At 36.3% G+C, this 23753-nt stretch overlaps 2 protein-coding genes, 1 long non-coding RNA gene and 1 pseudogene across 5 annotated transcripts; all 4 read left to right on the forward strand.

The window, feature by feature from the left end:
* The first annotated feature begins 1611 nt into the window (after positions 1-1611).
* On the forward strand, positions 1612-4825 carry HDA6 (histone deacetylase 6). The gene is made up of 6 exons (XM_018118481.2): positions 1612-2270; positions 2883-3323; positions 3408-3550; positions 3705-3795; positions 3898-4040; positions 4676-4825. The coding sequence occupies exons 1-6, from the start codon at positions 1731-1733 to the stop codon at positions 4728-4730; spliced, it is 1413 nt and encodes a 470-aa protein (XP_017973970.1). The 5' UTR covers positions 1612-1730; the 3' UTR covers positions 4731-4825.
* A 1010-nt stretch (positions 4826-5835) lies between these two features.
* LOC148763438 (uncharacterized) lies at positions 5836-6596 on the forward strand. Its single transcript, XR_016025354.1, has 2 exons — positions 5836-5974; positions 6173-6596. It is a non-coding gene; the product is annotated as an uncharacterized LOC148763438 (long non-coding RNA).
* Positions 6597-9268: 2672 nt separating this feature from the next.
* Positions 9269-10373, forward strand: LOC148763439 (uncharacterized; annotated as a pseudogene).
* A 7232-nt stretch (positions 10374-17605) lies between these two features.
* On the forward strand, positions 17606-22623 carry LOC18603994 (S-adenosyl-L-methionine-dependent methyltransferases superfamily protein). Of its 3 annotated transcripts, none has more exons than XM_088805035.1 (4): positions 17606-18044; positions 18137-18338; positions 19451-21071; positions 22162-22623. In XM_088805035.1, exon 3 carries the CDS (start codon positions 20054-20056, stop codon positions 21065-21067), a length of 1014 nt encoding a protein of 337 aa, XP_088661161.1. In that variant the 5' UTR covers positions 17606-18044; positions 18137-18338; positions 19451-20053; the 3' UTR covers positions 21068-21071; positions 22162-22623. The 3 variants fall into 3 exon arrangements, 2 of the variants coding, with proteins under 2 accessions (XP_088661161.1, XP_088661160.1); XM_088805034.1 differs by having other exon boundaries at positions 17608-18044; positions 22119-22623; XR_016025556.1 differs by lacking the exons at positions 17606-18044; positions 18137-18338; positions 19451-21071 and adding an exon at positions 21091-21920 and having other exon boundaries at positions 22119-22623.
* Positions 22624-23753: the final 1130 nt, after the last annotated feature.

Consider the following 23753-nt stretch of genomic DNA (forward strand, 5'->3'; position numbering starts at 1 on the left):
GGTAACGACCGTTGGAGTCGGTCGTTACACCTCCTATATTAATTTCTCTTGGAGTCTCTCTAACAGTCCGGTCAACATTAAATTTCAATTGCCAAAGATGTGGATGTTTCCATTCCACTATCGATTTTCTTTTGTTGATGGAACTAACAGCAGCAACACCAAGCTTTGGATCATGGATCATATCTAAAATCATAACGTTTAGGTCAAATCATTTTGATTTAGCCCACCAGGCAATTCTTGTTTTGATGATTTCCATAACTTGCAAGTTGTTCCATTAGTTACCATCGAAGATAATGTCATTTCAAAACAATCATAAGGACCATAAAATCCCAAAACAAAAAATGGCATTCTCCATATTCTTACAGACTTAGAGTTAGGACTGTCCTCATTCCAAGCACAGGAAAATTGTTCAGCATCCCCGATAGTTGACCAATGCAGCCCCTAGTCTCGACACCAAGATGACCAGATCTTCCTGCTTTCAAAACATGTAAAAAACAGGTGATTAACGGTCTCAGCTTCATTATGACTAAGGAAACAGACAACTGCATTATCACTACTAATTCCCCTTTTAGCAAGCTCAACTTTAATTGGAGGTTGCCATTAATAACAAGCCAACATATGAACTCAACCTTGGGAGGAGCAAGCCCACTTCACACAGCTTTCCACAAATCCTTATTAACAATATCAGAACCATCAACACATCTAAAAAAATTCTTTTGCTGGGTAATTTCCACTAGAATCAAATTTCCAAATCAATTTATCTTGCAAACCAGATCAAAGATATTTATCTTCAAGGAGTTGATTAAACTGAATCCACTGGCAATGTTCCCAACTGAATGTTCTCCTCCTTGGTCTCACTTCCCATTTCCAAACATTATCAACAGAGAAGCCTAAACTTGTAAGAGTAATACCATAATGAGGGTTAGTGGGGAAAAGGGAATCTATGATGTTTTTCCATAAAATCGAAACCTTCCAATTTCTAAAACTTGACACAAGAGTAGAGGGATTCCCTCCATTTTTCTCGACCACCACTTTCTTTCATAAATTTTCAGATTCCGATCTATAACTCTGCATCCACTTATTAAGAAGGGTTTTATTTTTGAATCTAAAAGCAGTGATACCTTACTCGCCACATACTCTTTCTTGTTTTTAATTATAAAACTGTGAGAGATATTTAGTTATATACATGATTGAAAATTTTAATTATTTTAAAAATTGATTATTTTTAATTATGATCAAATTAAATGACTAGGTGAAATTATAATTCAATTATGTATTAAATACATTAAAATTTATATTTAATTAAAAAATAATTATTTTCTACGATGTTTTGTTGGAGATAAACTTACCTCGTTAAATTTTAAAAACACTATTTATTGCTCGTAAAAATTACTAGTTGAACCAAGTTTACTTTTAACACGATAGATACCCTCATTTTGTTTTTTTTTCCCTTTTTTTTTGTTTTAATCAATTTCTTTAACACTATTTTTTTTTCAAATTGATAAAAAATAATTATTTTGACTAAATATAATTTAATACAATTATAATCAAGTAAAAAATAAATTAAAATATTTTTGTTTATAATTGAATTAGAATATAACTTAATTATTTCTTCTCAGTTCTCTCTTAACTCGCGAGTCTCTGCTCTATTTGCCCTTTTGGCTCTTCCCTCTTTCCACAAAGAGATATACCCAAAAAGCAAAAACAGTGCCTGGTTTGTGTCCGTACGAATGGAAGACTCCGCCGGGGGTGCGTCACTACCTTCGGGACCCGACGCGAAGAAGCGGCGGGTGACATACTTCTACGAGCCAACGATCGGCGACTACTACTACGGTCAGGGTCACCCGATGAAGCCCCACCGGATCCGTATGGCACACAACCTCATCGTACACTACTCTCTCCACCGTCGGATGGAGATTAACCGTCCTTTCCCCGCCGGCCCCGCCGACATCCGCCGCTTCCATACCGACGAGTACGTCGATTTCCTCAACTCCGTCAGCCCCGAGTCCATCTCCGACCCCACTTATTCTCGCCATTTGAAGCGTTTCAATGTCGGAGAAGATTGCCCCGTGTTCGATGGGCTTTTTGGGTTCTGCCAGGCCTCCGCCGGTGGCTCCATCGGGGCCGCCGTTAAGCTGAATAGAGGGGATGCCGACATCGCCATCAATTGGGCTGGTGGGTTGCACCATGCTAAGAAAAGTGAGGCTTCTGGGTTTTGCTATGTTAATGATATCGTGCTTGGGATTCTTGAGCTCCTTAAGGTTCACAGGGTAATATGATTTTTCTTTTTAGTTTAAGTTCCTTTTATTTATTTATTTTGATTAGTAACTATTGTTCCTATAGGAAATTAGGGTTAGTGAGCTTCAGTTTTTCTTTCTTCTTAGTATGCTCTTCACGGTTAGATAAATTTATGATTCTTTGCATTTTTCAGTGTTTAGAAGTGACCGCGGTTTTTACTGTGATTCCTGTTTAGGGCTTTATTTGCGAGTTGTAGCTTGAACTTTTTACTTCTAAAGGAGATATGGTAATTCTCTTGTGATGTTGTGTTTTGCAACTGTGGGAGGATGTGCCATATGATTTCTTTCACTGTCATTTAAATATTTGTTGAATTCTGTGGTGGAATTGCAAAACAGTGAAAGTCACGCTTAGATTTCTTTACCAAATGCAAATTCTTAATACTATTATATATGTAGTGTTTTATTGCGTGATTTTACTACTGTTCTTATGGTATTGCTCAAAGTTTTTAAAGACCTTATTCAGCAGTCGCTAGAATTCTTGTAACTTCTTACCCCTTTTTTTTTTCAAGAATGCAATATGTAATTATATTCATGATTTGTTGTTCTTAATAAACTTGTTTTTGAAACTTCAATGTCCTTGTGCAGCGTGTGCTGTATGTAGATATTGATGTTCATCATGGAGATGGTGTTGAAGAGGCATTTTACACCACTGACAGAGTTATGACTGTGTCTTTCCATAAATTTGGGGATTTCTTCCCAGGGACTGGGCACATCAGGGATGTTGGGGTGGGCAATGGGAAGCACTATGCTTTGAATGTTCCATTGAATGATGGGATGGATGACGAGAGTTTCCGGGGTCTGTTTCAGCCTATCATCCAAAAGGTCATGGAAGTGTATCAGCCAGATGCAGTTGTTCTCCAATGTGGAGCAGATTCATTGTCCGGTGACAGGTTGGGTTGCTTTAACTTGTCTGTGAAGGGACATGCAGATTGTCTTCGCTTCCTTAGATCTTTTAATGTTCCTCTAATGGTCTTGGGTGGGGGAGGCTATACTATCCGGAATGTTGCCCGATGTTGGTGCTATGAGGTCTCTCTCTCACTCACACACAATTTTTAGCAAAATATGGATGAAATATTGTTCCTCTAAATTGCCTCTTTTACTTCATCTCAGACAGCCGTTGCAGTTGGGGTGGAGCCTGATAATAAGTTGCCTTATAATGAATATTATGAGTATTTTGGTCCAGATTATACACTTCATGTTGCGCCTGGTAACATGGAGAACCTGAATGCACCGAGAGATATGGAGAAGATTAGGTCAGCTCAGACATCACATTTATCATTTTTGTTGTTTAGAGTAATATTTCCATATGTTAAGAAGGGTTCTCTATCATCACTTTTAATATGATCATATTTACCTTCATGTAACCTTATGCTGATAGAATTTAAATTTGGTGTTCTTCTTTTTCAGGAACACACTATTAGAGCAGCTTTCTAAACTATCTCATGCACCGAGTGTACCTTTTCAAACAACACCATCCACCATCCAAGCCCCTGAGGAGGTTTCTAGCCTACAGCAAATTTCTTCATTTGTTTTTCTGTTTATTATCAGTGAAGATTTCTCTTTCTATTTTTATCTTACATGGAATATTGGTTGGATGTAGGCAGAAGAGGATATGGATAAACGGCCAAAACCTCGCATATGGAATGGTGACGATTATGAGTCAGATCCTGAAGATGATGAGAAAACTCTATGCAGATTCTCAAGTTCTGATGCAAAACAGACTACAACAGATGCTGAAATGAGGTAAGGCGTTGTCTTTTAACTGTTTATCTTGGAAATGTTAGTGTTTCTTGTCCAAGATTGCATTGGGTAACCATAGTTGAAGATAATTTATTTTGTATAGAACAATCTTTTATTATCAATGAGGTCTAAGTCCTTATTCAGAGGCATCTAAGCATCTTGCATGCAGGTCTCTTCAGTTGCCTTTGATTTTTAATTCCTTTTTTGGTTTCAGTTGGTCTCTTTAATGTGTTTTAGCTTTTAGGATGTCACAGACTTGGTTAAGAAAAGGAAATTTCTGGGTTTGGCAAATGTAATTCATGTTACTGTATTAGTAGTTCCTTGGCCCAACACTTGCTTCTTCCATTGTCTCGTTAAGAAAGTCATCTTGCTTCACATGCGAGCATCCATCTTTCCTATTCTTTTTCCCACTCTTGGAGCATATTCGGCTTTGGGGCTTGTGTGGCTTGGGCTAAAGGCCCAGGCTTTTGACATATTGGTGGCAATGTGGGTGAGGGGCTCTAGATTTTGCGCAGATGTCTTAAATGTGGAAACTGCTAGTCTTTACTTTTGTGGGAGTGATAAACATATTTTGAATGCCTTGTTAACTTTGTTGCTTTTGTGAGTTGTCTGAGTTAAAGTTTTTGCTGTGTCTTCAGGGATGTACCGGAAGACTTGAAAGAAGTGCAAGCAGAAGGGCAGCCAACATCCTGACGCTGAGGGAACTTCTGAGCTTCTAGATTTCATTGTACTTCATCTTTGTATAATTTGAACTTGGGATCTTCATTCAAATCAGGGCGTTTTTTTGACATTACTAGCAAGCATTCTTTGATCTTTTTGAATTAGGCATTAGAGTAGGAATTTTTAGTCACTGATGTCCCACCCTTATGTTTGGCAGCATGAAGTGTTAGAATCAAAGATACAATGAATACACAGACACAAGAGTATTAATATAAGATGAATTATCAAATACATGACTTTTCTCCCTTGATGGTACAATTGGCATCCCCTTTTATCTCCTTGTATATTGTCTCTGGTGATCAGAAACTGATCAAGATCGATATTCTTTAGGCTAATTGTTAGGGAGGTGAGAGATGTTGAACAAAGCGATGTTCCAATGCTCAATTTCCTACCAAATTCGACCGTTTATCCCTTATCCAAATCAAATTGCCCGCCACCCTCTCAAACCAGGCCTATTAACCCACCATTTCTTCCCTGCCTCCAAAACCGATCCATCTCCCTTTACCACCAACGAAATCAGGCCAAACCCATCAACCTAAACCCCAAACAAAGACCCAAGACGACGGCATCCCGATCGAGGACGTCAAAATCATTGCCAAATTCAAAACCAGGCACAACTATATCCGCGTTCTGGAAGTTTCTCGACGAGCCGACCACTTTCAATTTCGTGAAGACTGCGTTCTGGAAGTAAGGATATCAATTTCGTGATAAAGATACTAAAGAAATTTCAAAGAAAATATCTAAAACGAAAATATTTATCTCATAATTTTTAAAGTCAAGAAATTTTTGAAGAAAATATCTGAAAGGAAAATATTTATCTCATAATTTTTAAAGTCAAAGAAATTTTCGACGAGAAATCTGTGTGTACAGAGGAATAGTTCAAGTAAAGCTGCCTACCGAAATTTCATTCCAGTTTCTTTGAAGGCTATAGACGTAAGGACTCAACCATAACCTCAGAGTCAAGAGTCAAACTTAGAAAATTTAGCCCAAGGTTACCTGTTTCCTTTATCCACCTTACACAATGTAGAAAGGATTGGGCAAGTTAGCTTATAAAAAGAATCCTTGTGCTCTAAATGTCCCAGAGTTCTATCAAAATATGAACCAGCAGTCTTCAAATTCTGTGATGAGTGGTTCTCTGGTGAAGTTGGCAACAGCACTAGTGCTGTTACTTCTCCTCGTGGGTGAACTTGCAGCGACTTCTGCTTTAGCTCCTTCAGGTATTATTATTTTTCATTTTGATTTATGCCAAAGCTTGTTCGACTACTTTACTAGCTGTATTGATCCTTGTTCTTCTTCTTGCGCTTGACTTCCTTCACATTTTATGATGCATTTACTGATGTTATTGACGTTATGAGGTAGAGATATATTTATTTGTCGTGTCTCACTTGGTATTAGCACTTTATATGTTCTGAAAGGTCGAGAGAAGAGTCCATCTGACGTCCTTTTTGGTGGAAGTAGCTTGAGGAAGATGTCTCCGGGCAAAGATGGCTACTCTAGACGTGAAAGTCTGGTCATTTCTAGCTACAGAAAGTTTCGGAAATTAGGAAAGGTAGAGCCCTTTCAACCAGCACCCACCGTAAATGGACCAACATTTATGACAGCACCACCCACTCCGATTCCATATTGACTATCTGCATAGCCAGGGAAAGGAAGAACCAGAAGATGAACAAGAAAGAAAAATTCCATGTTTAGTGCTCTGTTTTCTGGATGTTATTCCATACCTAAAAGTTCAAGGTGAAGCTACACTCATTGTTCAAATCTTTTAGGATTGGATTTAGCACATTTTCTGCTTGTATTCGAAGTTTAAACTTATGACAGCAGTCAATCTTGACCCATCCATCTCTGATCTTTGTATCTCTAATCTTTGTTGTCAATGAGATTGAAGTACCATTTTTTTTTGGCAAAATACCTTTATCTTTAAGTTTTGATAAAAATTACATGAAAATTTATTAATTTTCAAAATGAATACTCCGTTCCAAGAGTGCAAACACTTTTAACAAAGATTATGAAAAGATTAAAAAGATTAAAATATTTTTTTATTAATTTAAAAAATTATTATTATATTTTTTAAAAAATAAAAAAATTGAAAGCGTTAGTGCTCCTGTCACGGGCTTGAAACTTTAGCCAAGTTTCGTGCGGCGGTGTAGTCTCGTGTTCGTAAGACTAGGCAAGCCTAAACGAGATTTATTGATGATTGGCTCGAAAATGTAAAGTAAGTGAATATGAAGAAGAAAGAGATTGGAAAGAATAAATAAGTATTATTACTCTAATGAGAGAAAAACAAAGTACTTAAAATTTAAGTACAAAGTAAATTGCTTGATTCGGCAAACTTGATTTAATTACCTTACAATAACTCATAAAAATATTATTTATAATAGCCTACTTAACCTAAATTTGGTGTGCAAGTAAAAGTAAATATGGAAGTATCTAACCTAGACTTCCTTGGAGTACAAGAAAAGTAAAGTACTAAAACTATACTTTCTTGATGAGCAAGTAATCAACAAGGAAAACTTTATTTTTGAAAAGTATTCTAGCTGCCTTAAAATACTTTACTTGACTACCAAGGCGACAGCTGATGGATTGCTGCATGTGGACTGACTCAGCAGTCCATGCGGGTTGGACTAATCATGAATCTGCGGACCATGACAACTCCCCTCCCTCTAAGGGAGTATCCCAAAGGAGCTTTTTAATTTTTAATTAATAATAAAATAATAAAATAATAAAATAATAATAAAATTATATAAGATTAATTTTAAATATTAATCAAGGGTCGAGTACTCTTTAGATGGGGACTTTTTTTATTTTTAATTAATAAAAATATAATAAAATTATATAATAGTAATTTTAAAAATTTATCAAGGGTGAAATTATTTTTTTACTTTTACCACGTCATCAAGTGGACAAAAATACTAATGGTTGATTAATGGTTGGACCTATGTGTCCAGAGGGCCTTCCACTAAAACCAAAAGAAAAAGACATACCTACCGAGACTAACCAACAGCTTACAAAACCACTAGCTTTCCAACACTTAGGTGCATCATGCAAGAAAGTGATGAACCATCAAATCTCCTTCACAACAAGCATTGTATCAACCTTATCAAACAAAACAAAAACATAGCTCGAGCCCTTGAAAACAACTCCTTGGATGATCTTCCCCTGACCTTGCTATCATAGGAGCATTCTCCTACATAAAGCTTGGACATTCAATCGAAAATAAGAACACAGTCCTTATGTCTCCTAACACCCTATTTAACCAGGCTATCACCAAGTTGATTAATTTCTCTAACCACATGTTTGATCCCTCATCCTTTAATTTCTTTTTTTAACCTTTCAATTTGGAGGACCCTCTTTCAAAATCGCTAGGGTGCTTCATTTAGTTCCTTGTCCACTTCATTGCATTGCAGAAGTCACTTTCAACAATTAACTCATGCGTTCTCCCCTATTTGGATGCTGCAAAGAGTAGAAAAACCTCCCTTATGGCTCTTACTTCTACCATGCTTGAATCCTTCACCCTAATAGATTTGGAGAACTTGATTTTAATTTAACAATTGACATCCTTCATCACTCCCCAGTGATTGCCTCTTTAGGGTATCCTTGCATTGCCCTATCAACATTAAACTTCATCGTGTCGACTAGTGGCTTGGTCCATGATATGACTTCTCTCTTTCCTTTTTCTTTTGTCATTGTCGCACCAAGATTAGGAAATCGATAAGTGTCCAGAACAGTCCCATAGTCCATTGTCCATTTAGCTTTCGCTCATGTCCTCACTCTTAATTTGCTCAATTCAAAAAACTGATCAGTGTCCCACACTGCTTCTCAAAAGACAACCTTGTTTCTTAAAATACCATTCTAACAGAAGAGAATGTCCTCTAGTGAGATCACATACTCATGGAAGAACATAATAACAATGTTGTTTGCTTTACAAGATAATATAACAATAGAAATTCCATTACAAGCAAATTTGAATCCCTGCAAAGAGCAAGCATTAACAGTGTTAATGATCTAATTTCTGTCAATAGTCATGCATCTTCAAATTTATTAGATTACATTAAAAAAATTGTATTATTCAGCTAAAAATCAAAATGTACTATTCCATTGAAATTCCTTTCAGGAATTTGTTCAGTATTGATCTGTCAGCATGAGCTATAATTATTAATTTTTAGGAATATTTTTGAGAGAATATTTTCCTTATTTCTTTTTATTTTGCTTGTACTCTAAGTCTAGGGTTAGAATACTTCCTCATTTACTATTTTTTTTTTTACTTAAACACCAAGTAGGTTTAGGTTTAATTGACTATTATAATTACTTTACTTGCACATCAAGTAGGTTTAGATTTAGTTAGCTATTATAAATAGCCTTTTATGTAATTCTTTATTTTTTAATCAAGCAATTTAATTCTTTGCTTAGATCTTGAATATTTTTTATATGGTATAAGGAACTCTCTAATGCGAACCTCGTACTTAAAAATAACCATCACATTTTTTTTCTTTCTTCTATTCATCTGAAACTACATGGCAGAAATCAATTCCATTGTTTCAACCAAACCAAGCAATTCCATGGCTCCAACCGTACCCAGCAACCCAACACCACCAATTATTGTCCACCAAGACAATTCTGTGTTTCCTATCGTATTACACTGGATGAGACAAATTACTCATTGTGATCTCAATGTATGGAGTGCGTATTGGCGCTTGCAACAAAGCTGGATATCTCACTGAAAAAGCAAAAAAACCTGCACTTGGAGATCTGAATCTTGGAACATGGATTACTGAAGATCACAAAGTAAAAGGCTGGCTTATTGATTCAATGAGTCCATCACTGATGCAACAATTTTTTCGTCTTCCCACAGCTAAAGAGATATGGGAAATTATATAAAAAATCTTCTATGATGGATCGGACGAGACTTGCATTTTTTAATTGAACCAAAGATCTTTCTCTACCAATCAAAATGGCTGATCATTATCAATATACTATAATGAACTTGTGGCTATTTTTCAGGTAATTGATCACAAGACTATGTCGTAGGAAGGAATAGTTAAACGTGTAGTCCAATTACATTTCGCGATGGTTAGGCTTCGAGTCCATATTTTTTTAAGTGGACTTGATTTTGAATTTGATCAGGTCTGTGGAGAAATATTGCGAAAAGATCTAAAACTTGATTTGGAAAGCATGTATGCATATGTCAAGAGAGAATATCAACAAAGACAGACAATGGGAGGCTCTTGTATGAATCTTGAGAGCACAACTATGCTAGCCAACCGAACTCAACAAGGACCATCATCTAGCTCCTCAAAGAATTGAAGCAATCAATCAACCAGAAAATCCAAAATTCTGGTATGTATTCATTGTAGTGAAATAGGTTATTCGAAACAGCGATGCTATGAAATCATTGGCTATCCTGAGTGGTGGGACTTCACAAAAAAACCTAGAAAGAAGATTAGAGGGAAAGCCATGGTAACATCCATAGAAGAAAAAAAATTGAAGCCTACGGCAAACATTGCCTACTCAGGTATGGGTGATAAGGCATCGGTATTCTTTGCAACTTCTAAGAATAATACTTGGATTATTGATACAAGTGCATCTGATCATATGTCACAGCCCAATTCCGGGCTATGACAGGCACAAGACCTAATAGGTGTGACCCACTGGACCCAAGCAAGCCTTTATATGCAAACTTGTTCATTAAACCATCCGTCTCTCATTTACCTTTAAGGATTCTCAATTCATGGTTTTCAAAATAGTTTATTCTCAAGAATAAATCATGGTAGCCGAATATATATACTTCACAAAATAATATTACCATCTGCCAACCTGTGGCGACATTATCTTGCAAACCAACATACAACGTTTACAACAAATCTCATGAATTATATTAAACCATTGTATACACATACCAAATGACCTTGACTATCAGCGAAGTGACTTTGACGTGGATACTATCATGGAGGGTTCTGGTAATCCTACCGTAAGATGAATCGAAGGAAACGCCTCTAACTAAGATCCAACTAACTTCGAACTTGAAAACTAAAATATGAATTTGAAAAGAGTGAGTATAAACTCAGTGAGTGAATATAGGAAGGGAACAAGCAAACGATACGGAAAGATTGGGAAAACACGATGCACTTATTTTAAAAAATGCAATTTAGTTTAATTTCTTGTAAAACCCCTTAATTCAACTCTTGATTATTTAATCCCTGAAGGTGAAGGATTTATAATCCACAATGGAGTTGAAAAAAGTGAAAACTACAACAAATATCCAAACAAGACAAGTAAAATAGAGGGTTTCTCGCTGCAACGAAAAGACATTCTATAGCATATAATACAATCACATTTTTATTTTCATAACTTGTCTATAACATATATATATATATATATATATATATATATATATATATATACATGTACACCACCACCGCCTTACTCAACTCATGTGCACTCCCTACACGCACAAGGCAATATCATCATGTGCACTCAAGACAATATCATCATGTGCACTCAAGGCAATATCATCATGTGCACTCCCTACACGTATATTTCAATATCATCATGTACACGCACTCCTGCCCATATCATTATCGGCATGTGCACTCCCACACCGCACACCACTGGCACCGTCACGTGCACTCCCACACCACACGTGCACGGTTATAGCTATTATGCAGCATTATCACTTAAAGCATAACATACATATCCACATAATATAGGAACACATGGTTTCATTATATCACATATTTTACCACATAAAAACATTTCATCAAGGGCTTGTTCCCATGCACGTTTTAAAGAAAAGTCCTATAAAACATTTCAGGTGATTCAATTAAACATATATGCATTTATCCCAAAACATTTTAATGCAAGTTCACTCACCTTACGATAACGGAATGTTACATAGCTATTAGTTCAAAGGCGGATCTAGCTATTTCTACTTGTCGGTTGCTTATTATTTCCTTCAGCACGCCAACACAGTACACCACCTTTACTTTTGTACTTCCTAGTAACAATCCAAATTCAATATCTTTAGTGTACCTCATTTCTACTTCTCTTTTTGCTTCAATCATGAATCTTCATTCAACCAACTTATATCTTGACACATTTCTTTACCAAAGTGGCCTTTATCCTTTACTTGCGTAATTCTTTAGATTATGGATACCGAGCAACTTATTTATGGCTCTATCACATATATAAATCTTGTCTAAGGATATTTATCAAGTTTATCCATCATTTTCACAACAATTACCTAACATATGGCAGCAACTATAAATTTACTTCCATCAAACATTTTCTAAGTCTACATATACCACCATCTTCATTTACATGTTGCCACAAAGCATAACATTAATATTCATTCATGCACACCAACATCTATAACCTTTTAAACCTTTCCTAATAACACATATCTACACACCAAACTTTCAATTAATATAATTACCTTCCAACCATACCCATGACATCACAATAACACTATATATGCACACAATCAGTCTCACAATATTAAACCAATCATAAGTTTCAAATTGTAGCATTAAGCTTACCACTTGGTTTTAGCTTAAATTTCACCCAACAAAATTCATAATTTCCTCACACCCATGGTCACCATAGCTGTCACAAAATGATTCACACATTATTTTTCCAAGGATTTAACCAACCATGAACTTAAAACACAAAAATCCTTACCTTATGTTTTTTGAATCTTGAGACCCACTTGATATTTTTTCAATTTCTCTTGAATCACTTACTACCCAAGCCTTTCACCTTTCTCTTCTTTCTTTCATAGCTAATTCACTTTATTTTTCTTTTCAATTGCATGGGGTAAAGTGAAAATTAAGTGAAAGTATGGAAATGGCATGCGAGGAAGAAGATGGAGAAGAAAAATGTCATGTTGAAGAGATAAGGATCAGCAAAGGATAAGGATGAAGGGTCAAAGCTTCTTGTGGAAGCTTTGACCAAGTTTGATAGGAAAATTATCGTTTTGCCCTCCTAGGTTCCCACCCTTTCAATTTAGTCCTCCCAACCCTCTTCTAAATTCCAGTTTCCTTCTATTATCTTCTTTTACACATGTACAAATGAAATATAAAGTTTGTACTCCAACGCAATGTTTTCATAATATTTAAAATATTTATTTACCTGTGCTATCTTTATTTAATAAAGACACGTGAGCCCCATTAACACCATTTTCTCCAAAATTTCCTTGTTCGTCTTCTCTCCCACTTAGATTGACCATATATTCCTCCTTCATGAAAAATTTTGACATCGAATAAAATAATAATATTTTAATATTATTTATTAATAAAATATTATTTTATTTTAAAATTTTTCACTTGTCTGCTTGACACCCAAAACACCTTGTTATACCCCGATTCACTTCTGAATCACTTTTTTTTTTCTCGCTAATTCATCCTCAATAAAAATATTTTTATTTAATTATTATTTCTTCTCGTACGACATATTTTTCTCCAACCTATTCCTTTCACCTTTCATCACTTTTAAACATTCTAATTAATCTTAATTAGCATCTGATAAGTTTTATTAGCCACCATATCAAAGTACGGGGTATTACATCATATGACTAAGGACTTTAGTCAGTTACAGTTTTCCCTTTTTCTTAATTTGTTATTTCCACAGCTAATGGTAGTACATGTCTTGTTATTGGAAAGGGATTTGTCATATTATCCAATACTTTTACATTGGATATAGTTCTTGTCGTTCTATCCCTTGAATGTAATCTTTTGTTTGTTAGCCAAATTACGTCTACTTTTAATTGTACTGTAACCTTTTAGCCCACATTTTGCATTTTTCAAGACATTTTAACTCGGAAGGTTCTTAGTTATGGTGTTAGGTGGGGCAAACTCTACTATTTGGAGTTAACAGAAAGTGGGAGACCAAAATTCAGCAAGGTGAATTTAACTAGTAGTAAAGACAAGGCACCGAAGATTGGGACATTTTTCTTTCGGTTATCTTAGGAAGTTACAACCATATCTATTTTCAGGTCTGAATGATTTGGATTCTCATTGTACTATTTGAGAACTAGCTAAGAGCCATCGTATTGCTTATCCACCAAGTTTGAATAAAAGTTCAGAACCTTTTGTAGTTATTCACTCTGATGTTTAGGGACCTGTAAAAATTCCTTCTATCTCTAAAGCTCGTTACTTGGTTATATTTATTGATGAATGCACTAGAATGACATAGGTATCTTTGCTTCAAAATAAAAGTGATGTATGCATAGCATTTTAGAAATTTTATACTATGGTGGGCACTCAGTACCAAAAGTAAATTCGTGCTTTACAAACGGACGGACAATGGTACTGAGTATGATGGATCTTTTAACAATTTTTTTGAGCCATCATTGGATTCATCATCAAACTTCTTATACCTATAATCCGCAGCAAAATGGATTGGTAGAGAAGAAGAATAGACAAATATTGAAAGTGGTTCGTGCCTCTCTCTTTGGCATGAATATGCCTCGGTTTTATTGGGGAGAACTTGTAAGATCCGTTACCTACCTTATTAATCGAATACCTTCTCAAGTAATAGACTTTCAAACCCCCAACAAAAAATGTGATCTTTACTTTCAATTCCCCATCTCCCTAATCTTAAACCATGAGTTTTTGGTTGCACTGCATTTGTTCATATTCCTAAAAACTTGCGAAATAAACTAGATCCATGTGCAAAACGATGTGTCTTTGTTGGCTATTCTAATTTTCAGAAATGGTATAGGTGTTATGACCCTCAAACACGTAAATTACATGTAACCTTGGATGTTTCTTTTCGTGAATTAGAGCCTTAATATTCAGGGGGAGTCTTTTGACATTTTCTTCAAAGGGAGAGCTCTAGTGAAGAGAATATGTTACAACAATATGGTAAACGAGAGGAGTTTATGGAGTTAGAGGAAGTGATTGAACATTTTGGAAAAAGTGTTCAACAATGTTGTGATAGTATTCATGAAATTGAGAATGGTTTAGTTCTTCTTGCTAGTGAATAGGTGCTTCCGTTACGGAGTCCTCAGAATTGCCCATGCCTACGCTTACACCATTAACTGAAGAATCAACCTAGAATATTCTCCCTCAGGTAATCCCAAATCCCATATCTGATGAGGTAATCTCAAATCTCATATTTGATGAATCCTATGAAATCCCGAATCCCATATTAGATGAATCCCATGAAACCCATGTTCTTATATAAAGGATAATTTTTAAATATTCTCAAAGATTGAATAAGGGAGTCCTAAAGAAACAATATGAACCTGATCCTAAAGCCAAGGTCAAATACCCAATAGCAACTATGTGTCTTCCCATAGATTGTCTAAATCGTATGCACTCACTATTAATCAATTATCCATTGTATCTATTCTTAGTAATTTGCAAGATGCATTAAAAGATTCAAAATGGATCAAGGCGATGAACGAAGAAATGGAGGCTTTGCAGAAGAATGCTACTTGGAAACTGATTCTCTTAACCGAAGGAAAAAAGACAATTGGATTTAGATGGGTATTTACGGTGAAACTCAAAGTAAATGGTAGAATTGACAGATATAAAGTAAGGCTAGTTGCAAAGGGGTATACGCAGAGATATGGTGTGGATTATCAAGAGACTTTTGCACCAGTAGCCAAGATCAATATAATTTGCATTTTCATATTCATAGCAGTAAATCGAGATTGGCCTTTACAACAATTTGATGTTAAAAATGCTTTCCTCAGTAGAGACTTAGAGGAAGAAGTCTACATGGAGTTATTACTGGGAATTAAACATAGTTATTTGTGTAAAAGGAAAGTTGGTAAACTGAAAAAGTCACTATATGGGCTGAAACAGTCACCTAAAGCTTGGTTTGGGAGGTTTTCTTCTATAATGAAAGTATTTGGTTATAAGCAAAGTAACTCAGACCATACTTTGTTTATAAAACACTAAAAGGGGAAGGTAACAACTTTAATCTTGTATGTTGATGATATGGTCTTGACAGGAGATAACTTATACAAAATGAAAGCATTATAGGAATATTTGGCCGTTAAATTTGAAATGAAGGATTTAGGGTAATTTAAATATTTTTTAGGGATTGAGGTTGCACGATCGAAACAGGGGATTTTCCTTATGTAATGGAAATATGTACTATATCTCTTAATCGAAACCGGAATGCTTGCTTGTAAACCAACAGACACGCCCATATAGATGAATCATAAACTTGGAATTTTTCCAAATAAGGGTCGTTATCAGTGGTTGGTTGGAAGATTAATTTATTTGCCACACACAAGACCGAATATAGCTTATGCTGTAAATGTTGTAAGTTAATTTATGCATGCACCAAGTGAAGAACATATCAATGTAGAATATCAAATCTTAAAGAGTTCTCCGGGCAAAAGTTTGTTGTTCTCGAAAAATGGTGTTTCTGACATTAAAAGATTTATGGATTTTGACTAGGCAGGTGATCAAACAACCAAAAGATCTACATCTGGTTATTTTACTTTCGTGGAAGGTAATCTTGTCACTTGGACAAGCAAGAAGTAGAAGGTTGAGGCGAGATCAACTGCAAAACTTGAATTTCGAGGTATGGCTCATGGTGTATGCGAATTATTGTGGATTAGGAGTATTCTCAAAGAGTTGGGAGTTGAATATACAAAACCTATGAATCTTTATTGTGATAATGAGGCAGCCATTGAAATTGCACAAAATCTTGTACAACGTGATCGCACCAAGCATGTTGAAATTGACCGACATTTCATCAAGGAGAACCTCGATCAAAAAGTTATGCAATTTCCATTTGTTCAGTCTGAAGGTCAGTTAGCTGATATTCTCACGAAAACAGTTTTAGGGAAAGTGTTCCATGGTATAATTGACAAGTTGGACATGATTGATATCTATGCTCCAACTTGAGGGGGAGTGTCAGCATGAGCTGTAATTATTAATTTTTAAGAATATTTTTGAAAAAATATTTTCCTATTTTCTTTTTTCTTTGCTTGTACTCTAAAGAAGTTTAGGGTTAGAATACTTTCTTATTTACTATTTTCTTTACTTTTACACCAAGTAGGTTTAGATTTAGTTAACTATTATAAATAGCCCTTTATGTAATTTTTTATTTTTTGATCAAGTAGTTTAATTATTTACTTAAATCTTGAATATTTTCTGCATGATCACTTTTATTCAAGATGGAGAATTATCAATCTAAAAGGTGCAATATGCAAAAGTAGACATTAGAGATATGGTGTTAATATAACTATATAAGTTTACCATATAGCTGAACAGCATAGTATTTGGAATTACTTGGAGTTATAGAATTCCATTAATGAGATGGAGAAATCATGGAAGGAAGTTTCAATCATGATCCAAAGTACCCGAGATAACTTCCAATGTGAGCTTTGGGATTTCTCTAATTTACCATTTCTTTTCTCTAGATTAATTAGATGGCACAATCATTTGAGTTTGGTCCATATATTGTTATCTTGGGATATGAAAGGTGACCTGTTCCTTGCTGTTTTTGAATAAAGCTGGATGAAATTGTAAAAAAAAAAAGGAGTACTTTTAGACTGAACGCGTCTAAACATAATTGAATTAAAGACCCTTTTGTTGGGATTATTGATTACACTTTAAGATGCGAAGCTAGAATGGGGATTACATCCATAGGGATGAAGCAAGAATATGAAGAGCAACATGTTTGGATCTTTATATTTATGTTTCGGTTGTCATAGAGTTGTTAGTATGGCATGTGGCTACCACGTGACTTATTAAAATTAACAGATACTATAGCAATTTCTATGGCGTTTCTACCCCTTCGATGGCTAGTCTTGTATGGTTGACTGCTGACCATTAACTACCTGAAAAATCAGTTAGTTCTCTTGAAGATGAACCCATAAGGGAAAATCAATCAATACAATTACAATTTTCCCACTTAACAATCCTGATATTAATAAATGCATGTTTGCTGTAGTCCTCATTGCAAGCATGTTCATGCTCATAGTAGTCACAGATTTCAAGTCAAGCCTACGAAATCATTATCACAGTCGGTTTCAAAGCTATGCAAGCAGATCGGCAAGCCATAACCAGCAAAGTCAGGGTCAACTCTAGAAAAAATCTAGCCCGAGGTTTACGTAATTCATCCATTAACCACCCATGAATATCAGGATATGCCCTTGCGCCCTCAGTGTCCTAGAGTTGGGGAGTTGTAGCAAAAGATGAAGCTTCAGTCTTCTACCTCTGTCAGGAGTGGTTCCCTGGACTCTGGTGAAGTTGGCAACAGCCCTATTAGCGTTGATACTTCTCATCACGGGTCACCTGCCGGTGATTTCTGCTTTAGTTCCTCCTGGTATTGTCTATTTTCCCTTTTAACTTGATTGCTTGATCACTAGATAAATTATATGCTCAACCTGGTGTTTATTACTTTGTATGTTGTAAAAGGTGGAGAGAAGAGTCCATCGGATGTCCTTTTCTGTGGAAGGAGCAGGAGCTGGAGGAAGATGTTTCTAGGCAAAGACTATGGTTGCTCTGGAAGTGAAAGTCTGTCCATTCTAGCACAAGAAAGTTGCCTTCCCGAGCTTTCTAGCAGACAAGATGCCACCCACTCCACAATTGCCAAACTGAAATCTTGAAAAACATGAGGGTATTACTACACCACCTAGCGGTGATTAAGAAGCTTTGATGAAAATCTACATATAATATGGCTACTGCTTTAAAAGGAGAAGAAAAAGAAAGAGAATTCCATGTTCAAAATGTTTTAAATACATTTGGATAAAGCAGAAGAAGTACATGTTTATTACTCTGTGATATATGTGTATATGGTTGTTATTTTCCAAGTAAAATTCAAGCTTCAGCTTTTGGGGTTTATAACACATTCCTGCATTTTCTTTTACCATTTCCCTTTTTTCCTAGACTTAGATAGCACAATCATTCGAGTTACGTCCATATATTGTTATCTTGGGATGTGAAAGGTAACATGTTCCTTGCTGTTTATGAATAAAGGTGGATGGAATTGTGATATCATTGTAAAAAATAGAAGTATTTTTAGACTGAAAATTCCGTTAAAAAATGTAGAATTTTGTGAAGTCAGTAATTTCGTTTGGTCAAAAAAAAAATGAGGTAAGGCTTTGTCTTTTAACTGTTTATCTTGGAAATGTTAGTGTTTCTTGTCCAAGATTGCATTGGGTAACCATGGTTGAAGATAATTGATTTTTTATAGAACAATCTTTTATCATCAATGAAGTCTAAGTCCTTATTCAGAGGCATCTAAGCATCTTGCATGCAGGTCTCTTCAGTTGGCTTTGATTTTTAATTCCTTTTTTGGTTTCAGTTGGTCTCTTTAATGTGTTTTAGCTTTTAGGATGTCAAGGACTTGGTTAAGAAAAGGAAATTTCTGGGTTTGGCAAATGTAATTCATGTTACTGTATTAGTAGTTCCTGGGGCCGACACTTGCTTCTTCCATTGTCTTGTTAAGAAAGTCATCTTGCTTCACATGCGAGCATCCATCTTTCCTATTCTTTTTCCCACTCTTGGAGCATATGCGGCTTTGGGGCTTGTGTGGCTTGGGCTAAAGGCCTGAGGCTTTTGACATATTGGTGGGAATGTGGGTGAGGGGCTCTAGATTTTGCGCAGAGGTCTTAAATATGGAAACTGCTACTCTTTACTTGCATGGGATTGATAAACATATTTTGAGTGCCTAGTTAACTTTGTTGCTTTTGTGAGTTGTCTGAGTTAAAGTTTTTGCTCTGTCTTCAGGGATGTACCGGAAGACTTGAAAGAAGTGCAAGCAGAAGAGCAGCCAACATCCTGACGCTGAGGGAACTTCGAGCTTCTAGATTTCATTGTACTTCATCTTTGTATAATTTAAACTTGAGATCTTCATTCAAATCAGGGCGTTTTGTTTTGACATTACTAGCAAGAATTCTTTGATCTTTTCGAATCAGGCATTAGAGGAGGAATTTTTAGCCACTGATGTCCCACCCTAATGTTTGGCAGCATGAAGTGTTAGAATCAAAGATACAATGAATACACAGACACAAGAGTGTTAATATAAGATTAATTATCAAATACATGACTTTTCTCCCTTGATGGTACAATTGGCATCCCCTTTTTTCTCCTTGTATGTTGTCTCTGGCAAACAGAAACTGATCAAGATCGATATTCTTTCGGCTGATGGCAATGGACATAGCAAAGAAGTGTTCTTGTATCAGCTCCATTTTAAGGATGGCACAGCGCAGTGCGGAACGCAGTCTAGAAATTTGTCTGTCTATGCGTTTTTCTGGATTTTCGCCTTATAAATTCTATATGCTGCTTGCACCTGGACCAAAAATGCACTGGCTATTGTTGGAGAGGTGAGAGATGTTGAACAAAGCCATGTTCCAATGCTCAATTTCCTACCAAATTCGACCGTTTTTCCCTTATCCAAATCAAATTACCCGCCACCCTCTCAAACCAGGCCTATTAACCCACCATTTCTTCCCCGAAGTGCCTCCAAAACCAATCCATCTCCGTCTACCACCACCGAAATCCGGCCAAACCCATCAACCTAAACCCCAAACAAAGACCCAAGACGACGGCATCCCGATCGAGGACGTCAAAATCATTGCCAAATTCAAAACTAGGCACAACTATATCCGCGTTCTGGAAGTTTCTCGAAGAGCCGACCACCCTTTCGCCGGCTCTAGACTCCTCCTCCTTGATTCCCCTGGAAACATCCACAGCATTTCGTTTCTCTTCAAATTACTCACCAACACTTACTTCGACGTTTTCGCCACTTTGCCTCCCGTTTTACCCCCCGGACCCGTTGGCATTCTCGGGTTCGGGGCGGGCTCCACGGCCCGTTTGATGCTTGAATTATACCCAGAGTTGATAATCCATGGATGGGAACTTGACCCATCTGTGGTTGCAGTTGGAAGAGAATATTTTGGCCTTGGAAAGCTTGAAAAACAATACCCAGATAGGCTTTACATTTACATCGGAAATGCATTGAAGGCTAGCATTAAAAACGGGTTTTCAGGCGTTTTAGTCGATTTATTCAGTAAAGGTAGTTTGATACCGGAGCTTCAGGATCCGAACACGTGGCAGAAGTTGAGGAAGAGTTTGAGAAAAGGCGGGAGAATCATGGTGAATGTCGGGGGTAGTTGCGTGGAGGCTGAGGATTCACGGAGACACGGGAAGGTTGTGATGGAAGAGACTTTGAAGGCGATGCACAGGGTTTTCGGTGACAAGCTTTTCGTATTGAATCTTGGGAATAGAAAAGATGATAGTTCCCTTGCTTTAACCGGCGAATTGCCGGATCTTGATGAGTGGAAGAAGGCGCTTCCGCGTTCTTTGAAGTGTTATGCCGATATGTGGACTCCATTTCATGGTTGATGTGGTATGTTCTGCTACTCAGTTCAGTTGTTTTTAACATGGTGGAAAAATCCTTTTAACACTGAATCTCCGCCCATCTACTGTTTGTGTTTATGCCTACCTCACCTGTTTTCTCTCATTTACATGGTTGATGTGGTGCCAACTGCATCATTGAATTTTGCTACCTACTGCATGAATTGAAATATTTAGGTTTATGAATTAGATTATTATTTCTTTAGCTCAAACATGCTTATCACGAGCTAAACAAGTATTGGAATAGTTACTGTTGAATTTGCTGCTAACAGTGTGAATCTGCCTAATTGGTTTGGGAAGCCCAGTGCACAAGGCTTCTGCAACATGGAGCCTGTTTTATCAATTGGCTCAACTTGTCATCTGCATACTTCCCCTTTCCTCTATAAGGATCTGTAAACCTCGATACTTGACATCAATCTGACGCAGAAACATTTTCTTATGGGTGTTCTATCTGTGCTCATTCACAAACTCTTCTCCTTGCATTAGACACTAGAGGAATAGTTCAAGCAAAGCTACCTACCGAAATTTCATTGCACTTTCTTTGAAGGCTATAGAAGTAAAGGCTCAACCATAACCTCAAAGTCAAAAGTCAAACTTAGAAAAATTTAGCCCAAGGTTACCTGTTTCCTTTATCCACCTTACACAATGTATAAAAAATTGGGCAAGTTAGCTTATAAAAAGAATCCTTGTGCTCTAAATGTCCCAGAGTTCTATCAAAATATGAACCAGCAGTCTTCAAATTCTGTGATGAGTGGTTCTCTGGTGAAGTTGGCAACAGCACTAGTTCTGTTACTTCTTCTCATGGGCGAACTAGCAGCAACTTCTGCTTTAGTTCCTTCTGGTATTATTATTTTTCTTTTTGATTTATGCCAAAGCTTCTTCGACTACTTGACTAGCTGTATTGATCCTTGTTCTTCTTCTTGCGCATGACTTCCTTCACATTTTACGGTGCATTTACTGATTTTGTTGACATTATGAGGTAGAGATATATTTATTTATCTTGTCTCACTTGGTATTATCACTTTATATGTTCTGAAAGGTCGAGAGAAGAGCCCATCTAATGTTCTTTTTGGTGGAAGTAGCTTGAGGAAGATGTTTCCGGGCAAAGATGGCTACTCTAGACGTGAAAATCTGGTCATTTCTCGCAACAGAAAGCTTCAGAAAGTAGGCAAGGTACAGCCCTCTCCACCATCACCCACCAGAAATCAACAAAAAATTATGGGCGTACCACCCGCACCACCCCCTCCGATACCATATTGACTATCTACATAGACAGGAAAAGGAAGAACCAGAGGATGAACAAGGAAGAAAAATTCCATGTTTAGTGCTCTGTTTTCTGGATGTTACTCCATACTTAAAAGTTCAAGGTGACGCTATACTCACTCTTCAAATCTTTTAGGATTGGATTTTGCACATTTTCTTCTTGTATTCGAAGTTTAAACTTATAACAGCAGTCAATCTTGACTTATCCATCTGTGATCTTTGTTGTCAATGAGATTGAAGTACCATTCTAGCAGAAGAGAATCTCCTCTGCTGAGATCAAATACCCATGAAAGAACATAGTAACGATGTTGTCTGCTTCACAAGGGAATATAACAATAGAAATTCCATTGCAAGCAAATTCTAATCCCTACAAAGAGCAAGCATTAACATTGTTAATGAATAATCAATTAAAGCCAAGATATTCTCTCTAATAATTAAATTTTTCAAAGCTACATTGTAAGTGCTTGTGCAATTACCCAACAAATCGTCCATTTGACCTTAATTACCTGGCACATGCAACAGGTGAATATTTTTAGAAAGTGAAAAATAAGTTAAAAATGGTTAAGTTGTCAGTGTTTAGACTTTGGATAATCTTGGAAGCAATCCTTGGTAAGTTGGCATTTACAAGTTCTTATACTGCACGCACTTGAAAATCTTAAGTAGTATGTATTCAATATCGAAATTAAAACAAAAATAAATTATGTTCACTTACAAAAAATATAAAATATCAAAAAATTAACACTAAACTCGACCTTCAAAATAAATTCAATTTTCAATAATCTCTGTAATAATTCTAGAAACTAAAAATACTCTTCATTGCTTTCCTTTTATGGACTTTGAAGGCCTCTGATTCAATCAAAGATGCCCTTCCTACATTGGGTTGATTTGTTTGATAAATCCTAACGACACAGAGAGGAGGTTTGAAGCAGATAGAACTTAGGGTATGGTTTGGACTAGCAAATAATATGCTACAAGCATGGGGATTCCACGTCTCTAACCATATGGGTGAAGCAGCAAGCTTTCCTTTGCCGAAATTGTTTCGCCCTTGGTGTGAAAAGTGCTAGGCTATTGATTTAGCTAAATGGGGATTATTCCCTCTACCCCGCACACATGGTTTGAACTTTGCAACTCAGGTCCAACAGCTTCTCTCCCAAGTTGATTTTATTGGGCTCCTTGGCAACTTGCAGGAAAAGAGGCCATTATCATGGCTTCTTAATGGTGACAACTGACCAGGGTCCAGCTGTATCAATGAATTTTATATGCAGATTGACGCAGCCAAGTTGAAATGTATTTAGATTCTCTAGTAGGTATATTTAATTTAATATATGTGAGATTTTTACTATTATTATATATTAGTTTAATCTTTTTTATCATGAGCAAAGATCATGAATTTATCACCTAATATAAATCA

Source organism: Theobroma cacao, chromosome 3 (genome assembly GCF_053813885.1).
Source record: "Theobroma cacao isolate CCN51 chromosome 3, ASM5381388v1, whole genome shotgun sequence".
In the NCBI taxonomy this organism is placed as follows: Eukaryota; Viridiplantae; Streptophyta; class Magnoliopsida; order Malvales; family Malvaceae; genus Theobroma; species Theobroma cacao.